Source organism: Phaseolus vulgaris, unplaced genomic scaffold, assembly GCF_000499845.2.
Source record: "Phaseolus vulgaris cultivar G19833 unplaced genomic scaffold, P. vulgaris v2.0 scaffold_12, whole genome shotgun sequence".
Taxonomy (NCBI): Eukaryota; Viridiplantae; Streptophyta; class Magnoliopsida; order Fabales; family Fabaceae; genus Phaseolus; species Phaseolus vulgaris.
Window position 1 is genome coordinate 326831 of NW_027174081.1, and position 7490 is coordinate 334320.

Here is a 7490-nt window from a genome sequence, read left to right on the forward strand (position 1 = left end):
TTGTTTTTTAAAGATATCTATCATAAGTGTTTCAATCAGTTAATAGACTTGACATTGTAAAAGAAGTATTAAACATTTCAAAATACAATTTGAACACATGAAATGGTTTTTCAAAGGTATCATAAGTGTTTGAATCAATTAATAGACCTTAGATTATAAAAAAATATATGACAACAGAATTTTAACACATGAAATTGTTTTTCAAAGATATTCATAAGTGTTTCAATCAATTAATAGACTAAGACTGTAAAAGAAATATTAAAGATATCAAAAAACAATTTTAACACATGAAATTGGTTTTCAAAGATATTATAAGTGTTTTCAATCAATTAATAGCGAAAAGAACAAGTTTCAAACATTTAGTTAAGTAATACGCTTGTTTTCGATAGTTAAGATACTTTTAAACTATTATTATACAGAACATTCACTTTCTGATAGTTTCCTAGGTTATAAAACCTTGCATTGTAAATGAAAAAAGTATTAAACATATCAAAATACAATTTTAACACATGGAATTGTTTTTCAAAGATATCTATCAAAAGTGTTTCAATCAGTTAATAGACCTTAGATTGTAAAAGAAAAATTAAACATATCAAAATACAGTTTGAACACATTTAATGGTTTTTCAAAGGTATCATAAGTGTTTGAATCAATTAATAGACCTTACATTGAAAAAAAATATGAAAACACAATTTTAACACATGAAATTGTTTTTCAAAGATATTCATAAGTGTTTCAATCAATTAATAGACTAAGATTGTAAAAGAAATATTAAACATATCAAAACACAATTTTAACAATGAAATTTGTTTTCAAAGATATCATAAGTGTTTTCAATCAATTAATAGCGAAAAGAACAAGTTGCAAACATTTAGTTAAGTAATACGCTTGCTTTCGATAGTTAAGATACTTTTAAACTATTACTATACAGAACATTCACTTTCTTATAGTTTCCTAGGTTATAAAACCTTGGATTGTAAATGAAAGAAGTATCAAACATATCAAAACACAATTTTAACACATGAAATTGTTTTTTAAAGATATCTATCATAAGTGTTTCAATCAGTTAATAGACCTTAGATTGTAAATGAAGTATTAAACATATCAAAATACAATTTGAACACATGAAATGGTTTTTCAAAGGTATCTTAAGTGTTTGAATCAATTAATAGACCTTAGATTGTAAAAAATATATGAAAACACAATTTTAGCACATGAAATTGTTTTTCAAAGATATTCATAAGTGTTTCAATCAATTAATAGACTAAGATTGTAAAAGAAATATTAAACACATCAAAACACAATTTTAACACATGAAATTGGTTTTCAAAGATATCATAAGTGTTTTCAATCAATTAATAGCGAAAAGAACAAGTTGCAAACATTGAGTTAAGTAATACGTTTGTTTTCGATAGTTAAGATACTTTTATACTATTATTATACAAAACATTGACTTTCTTATAGTTTCTAGGTTATAAAACCTTGGATTGTAAATGAAAGAAGTATTAAAGTTATCAAAACACAATTTTAACACATGAAATTGTTTTTCAAAGATATCTATCATAAGTGTTTCAATCCGTTAATAGACCTTACATTGTAAAAGAAGTATTAAACATATCAAAATACAATTTGAACACATGAAATGGTTTTTCAAAGGTATCATAAGTGTTTGAATCAATTAATAGACCTTAGATTGTAAAAAATATATGAAAACACAATTTTAACACATGAAATTGTTTTTCAAAGATATTCATAAGTGTTTCAATCAATTAATAGACTAAGATTGTAAGAGAAATATTAAACATATCAAAACACAATTTTAACACATGAAATTGGTTTTCAAAGATATCATAAGTGTTTTCAATCAATTAATAGCGAAAAGAACAAGTTGCAAATATTTAGTTAAGTAATACACTTGTTTTCGATAGTTAAGATACTTTTAAACTATTATTATGCAAAACATTCACTTTCTTATAGTTTCTTAGGTTATAAAACCATTGGAAGGAGGTAAGCTAATTATGAAATCCATAGCCGAATCTTGTCTGATCTGATTTGGATTTGACAATGGGTGTAACCAACCAGCTGGTAAGGCAAATTGTCTTTTAGCTTATTGGCATGTGAGGTACTGTTAGAGAAATAACAGAATGTCTCTGTTCATAACCAACTAGTCGAAGCATAACAAGTAACAAGGGAAATGTTTTTATCCTGAACAAGGTCATTGGAACTAACAAGCGCATAACATTGTTGGTGGAATGCCAAGTTCACTAGTTAAGCTCTTGACACAAGATATAACATATCTTGCGAAATGATTCTTTAATTACCTTGGAACTATTTACCACATGACACGCACAAGTCGTTGTGTTGGCCTTCATTTTGAATTGAAAATGCTACAAAAATTTATACATATGCTAGTATTGTTTTATTAAGTCGATTGTAGTTGTTTGTGTTTAAATCTTCTAGCTTATTGGGTAGTGGAATTTATGCCCTCGTTAATTCTCGGAAGACCCTCTTTGGAAGCTTTCAACTCACTACCAGAAAAACAAAAAGGGGCTTGCAATTGTAAGTTAGTTTAGGCATTACATTCAGCACACCCATGTTTTAAAACTTGAATCCCATGAAGGGCTGAAATGGCAAACCTCGTTAGAATATAGACACAACTTCACTATGCACATGCAGGAACAGTAATTGCTTAATCCGGTGGTCATTTATTTATTTGTAATTTGGTGCCTAACTAGCATGAATTTTGACTGTAAATTTCGAGATTAGCAAAATAGGTTTTTTTAAGGAAAATAAATGCCGGCTTCCCGAATTCTCATTCAATACAACAATTCACAAATAGATTAATCTGCACTGAAGCCATGATATCAATATTTTCTGTTTCAGAAATAATCATTTCAGATTTTCTAGCGCAATAAAATTTAGGAGCGAAAATAAAGGACTACATTGACATCAGAATTCTTTTCTACCTGTTTCTCTTCAGCGTAGCAGAAACTTGAATAAGTGTACATTTTCATCTGAATTCTCACAGCACACCAAGGGAGATTATTCATTTCTCAGTGCAGGCTTCTGGAACTTACCGTGAACCCACACTCTTTGCATGCACTTCCCTTTCTGGCGATTTATAGACTTAACACAACAGTATTCAAGCTCAAGCTGCAGAGACATACAAGCAGAATATAATGTCAGAAACATTCCAGACATTGGGACACGCAAAATTTTACAGGAAGGGTGACGACAGATGGAAGGTTAAGTATCATGAACAAGCACAGTAACAGTCAACAGATTCTAAACTCAATCCACACGCATAAGAAGAATTAAAATTTGTGCAGGAACACAAGTCAACTAATGTTTCTATTAAAATATAATTACAGAACAATGTGCCATGCCAAAAGTTCTTGCCCAATAAAAAGGGAAAAGTACCTCAGTGAAGCCCGCACCCAAAAATAGGTTCCGGACGGCATCTAAACAAAAGAAATATGATCGTGTTCCATCTGACCGCATGTATTCCCTGAATCCCACTCGCTTGTCTTGCTCAAATCGAAGCATAGTCATATCATAGAGGCCTGATTATAGGAGTTCAGTCATTTCCAGTACCTTAGGTTTCTAAAGATTGACTGACATAAAGGACTACATATAGCTAGAGATTTTCCTAAAAGCTCCAGACAGAATAAGTTTGTTTGTTACCATAGTCCCTAAAAAAAACCATGCCTCCTGGCTTCAACACGAAAAAGCATTCTTTGACAGATTTTGGCATCCTATCAAGGGGTACTGCTGATAGTGTGAAGATCTGACATGACACATCAAAATAAACAAAAATGAGAGGTCGTTAATTTTTAACTTACAATATTCAAACCAGTCTATGATATATTCAATAGATTAAAGATAAAGTTGTTTGTGTATGCCAAAGAATCTAGAGAGCTAATATAGAACGACTGAACATCACTAAAGGCTAAACAATAATAAACAACAGGTCTTAGAAAGTTAAAGTTTACACTAAACCGACTAGAAACAAGAATCGCAAGTAGACTAAAACCTACATAGGAAACTATTGAGATAAGTGTGAGTGCATGTATACTCCATAATGAAACAAGAAAAAGATAAGGGGTCTGACATAAAAAAAAAAAAAAAGCTTCACTAAGGAAAAATGTTCCGGTTCAACAGCTTAAAAAAATCCCATAGGTAGCAAAATGCAATAGGAATAGAATATAGAAAAGGAAATAATGCAGCATCTGTTATTGAAGAATGAATGAACAATGAGTACTTCTTTTAACAAAAAATGAAGCAACTGACAAATTAGCACCACATGCAGATGAAAACAAAGCCAGAAAATAATTGATAAAATTGAGATTAAAGCTTGAATGCATGTATCTTCCAAATAAAAATATGACAAGTAGAAAGTAAAACTATGACAAATATAGAAAAGGAACGTTACGGAGCATAATGAGAAGACAATTTGCAGTCTAACCACTTTCATAAACTCCTTTTCAAGAATATGTAATTCAAGATAATTTTACAGAGATTCAGAAAGCAATTCATTAGCCTGAATAAACGTAACATATGATTTTATTTTACTAAATTTCCCTTTACCAAACTACACAAAATATTGTCACTACATTGATGTGATCAGCTTCTCTCATTCCACTTAGTGGAGATACGGAGACAGAAAAAGTTGGGATAAAAAATAAAAACTTTAATTTTCTAAAATGACAGATAAATTGAAACAGCACAAATTCTAAAAAAAAAAGCATTTTGAAATGGAGGCTCTGTCAGTTAACATATGTTGCTAGGTTAGGATGGGAATATGCTGTCAAAGAGACATTGTGAAAGAGGGACATTTGAAATAATATATTACTTTAAATCTCAAGGTAAAGATTACGGCTCTAACACATTCTCAAGCTCTGGAAGCACCATATCATTGTACTTAAGGTAATTTTAGAGGAGAAAAGTTCAGACCAATGTTATAAAATCTACTCCGCCAACACAACATTCATCTTCTGATGGATATGTATTGGTAAAATGCAGTCCATTACCCTCTCTGACATCTGGATAGAAACAGAAAGAACCAAGTCTAACTTTTTACAAAGCCATTGCATAAATCAGACTAAATCAGCAGCATAAAGGTATGGCAAAATAACCTGACAAACAGTATGACTGCTTTTGTAAAAATTTATCTCGACAAGGGTAGCATGCCAACCAGGTTGGGAATCCATTGGTGGAAATATCACAACAGAATGTACGGAAACGATACTGAAAGGATGTTGAGGCATCACTTATAATCTCTTTAGCCCTCTCAAGAGTCTCATCACTACAGTCGCATACATAAACAGTCAAATCTTTGTTGGCCCTGCACAGGAAAGCTTCATAAGAATTTAAAAACTGCAAGATACAAAAAAATAAAACAAGGGCAACAACCCCCAAAATGACCAAGAGTAAGTTGTTGGTTTTAATCTGCAAATTCAGAAACTGCAAACGATCCAAGACCACTATGTTGTAATTCTCAACCACCAGCTTCAAAACCAAGCAAAAGTTCACAAAAGTCAATTATATGCTAATACAAAACAATTCAAGAGTAATTAACTAGTGAATTCGGGTGAGTGCTTGCATAACTCATTTCAACTAAAATTTTGGTTGAAATTGTTTTTGCAGTGGTTTACGTTTAGATGTTTTTATTCTAAAAAGAAGTTAGAATTAAAATTCAGTATATAGTTTTTTATCCAAAGGCAAACGCTGAAGTGTCTTAAAATCACTTCAGTCAGTATTTCAACACTATTTGAGCTGAATCCAAACACAAACTTAATCTACTACTGATAAATAACACGATACGAAAGAAGCAGTTATAGGGTTACGAAGGAAACCGAAGAACACAAGCGTAAGAACACCAAGGGAAACCCTAGAATGAAGGGGATTTCCGAAGTGATATTGAGAGAACAAGGTTTTCACGTATGCAATTGCACAAATCTTATGCAATAGCTGTTTTTTCTTATATAGATAACCGGTAACTGAAAACTCGTTTATTATGTAACATAATAAATAAGTAGCCGCTGCGTGACGCAGATGGGAAAAGAGAAGGAAAAAGGAAAAGAAAGAACCGTAGAATAGGAAGAGCAGTGCTGCCATTGCCGCAACCAACTTCCAAGAGCTTAGAGTTTGGGGGAGAGGAGAGTAGTTCTGGGAACTCCTTCAACAAATAGCGTCTTTCCTGAATACCATGAAGTGGTTAGTTAGGGAAATTGAAAGGAAAAAAATGCGAAGAGGAAAAAGGAAGGGACCTTGAAGAATGTTCCAGATGCGTGACGAAGGTGAAATTGCTTCCATGCTAGGACGTCTGATTCGGGTGGAGTTGACGATGAGGAAGAAGACGCGGATTCAAAGTGGTAGGCATAGGAAGGGTTTGCTTCCACCTCTGCTCGTAGGTCTTCCCAGTGGAAGTCCTTGCAGAAGTATTGTGCTTCTGCTTCTCCTCCACTACTCGTTGTCCCTTTCTCCATTTCTGCTTTGCCCCTTTTCTTCCTTCTTCTATGTTTATATGTTTTAAACTTTACGTTTCATTCATATGTTTTAATTAGAGTATTTTATATCATTTGAGTCTTAAGTTTATAATTCTCTTTATAACTGCTGTATTAGAGCTGTTATTTCATTTGGTGTTCACAAATTCTTTTTTTTTAATAAGTTTTAAATTCAAAACCAAAATTTCATAGCAAAGAACATCGTTATAAATCTATTATAATATATTATGAAGTTTTTATTTGGTATCTCACAATAAAAAAATTATAATATTGATTACAAAAATTAAAACATAATAAAAAAATAAAAGAAATTAGAACATTGTATAAAGGAACTCAAATTTAGATTAAAAAATAACTAGTCAAATTTTACTTAATATTATTAAATTATAATGTGTAAAATGTTTGATCTTATACTATCAAACTTTTTATTTGAATGTAATTTATAAAACTTTTTTTCCTTTTTTTCACACTTAGTTTTTCTATTTCACTCTCTCTTTATAATTCTAACTCTAAATCTTCATTTTTTTTAAGATCAAAATTATTTTTATTTGATCAATTTTTTTCTAAAGTAAGATCTTTTTGTTTTGAAACAAAAAATTAATTCTCCTTTCTACTCATGATTAAGAAAAAAGTTATTCTCTCAACTTGTTTAATCTTGTATTGTATTTTGGTTATATTTGATCATTTTGTTCTAGGTCTTTAGATTGTTGGTGACTCTCTTTTTTACTAACAAATTTATTGAGTTCCGTATTTTTCAAGTGAGGAAAAATATCAATATTAATTCTAATAAATGAGTTAAAGTTAGAAGTTTAACTTAAGGTTTTTACTCTCAATTGCAATCCCACTCAAGATAGCATGTTTTGCTCCAATGTTATTTTTTACATGTTTAGGCATTATTTAGTTCAATTACTCCAAGGAATGAAATGTGTAACCGCATTAACAAAAACACAACCCATGTCTATCTTTTTTTCTCATATTTACTCT

General features: G+C 30.9%; 1 protein-coding gene across 1 annotated transcript; it reads right to left on the reverse strand.

Moving 5' to 3' along the window:
• Window positions 1-2892: 2892 nt before the first annotated feature.
• On the reverse strand, window positions 2893-6542 carry LOC137816879 (uncharacterized). Its single transcript, XM_068620040.1, has 7 exons — window positions 6270-6542; window positions 6090-6199; window positions 5136-5344; window positions 4954-5042; window positions 3685-3787; window positions 3421-3563; window positions 2893-3153 (listed from the first exon to the last, which is right to left on the reverse strand). The coding sequence occupies exons 1-7, from the start codon at window positions 6486-6488 to the stop codon at window positions 3043-3045; spliced, it is 984 nt and encodes a 327-aa protein (XP_068476141.1). The 5' UTR covers window positions 6489-6542; the 3' UTR covers window positions 2893-3042.
• Between the last annotated feature and the right edge of the window lie 948 nt (window positions 6543-7490).

Excerpts from the sequence above, each read along its gene's own strand:
- LOC137816879 (XM_068620040.1), bottom strand. The coding sequence starts at position 6,488 with ATGGAGAAAGGGACAACGAGTAGTGGAGGAGAAGCAGAAGCACAATAC. Across the intron at positions 5,043-5,135 it reads GCAGTCATACTGTTTGTCAG|ATGTCAGAGAGGGTAATGGA; the intron begins GTTATTTTGCCA and ends GTTTCTATCCAG. Across the intron at positions 3,154-3,420 it reads TGGGTGCGGGCTTCACTGAG|CTTGAGCTTGAATACTGTTG; the intron begins GTACTTTTCCCT and ends ATGTCTCTGCAG.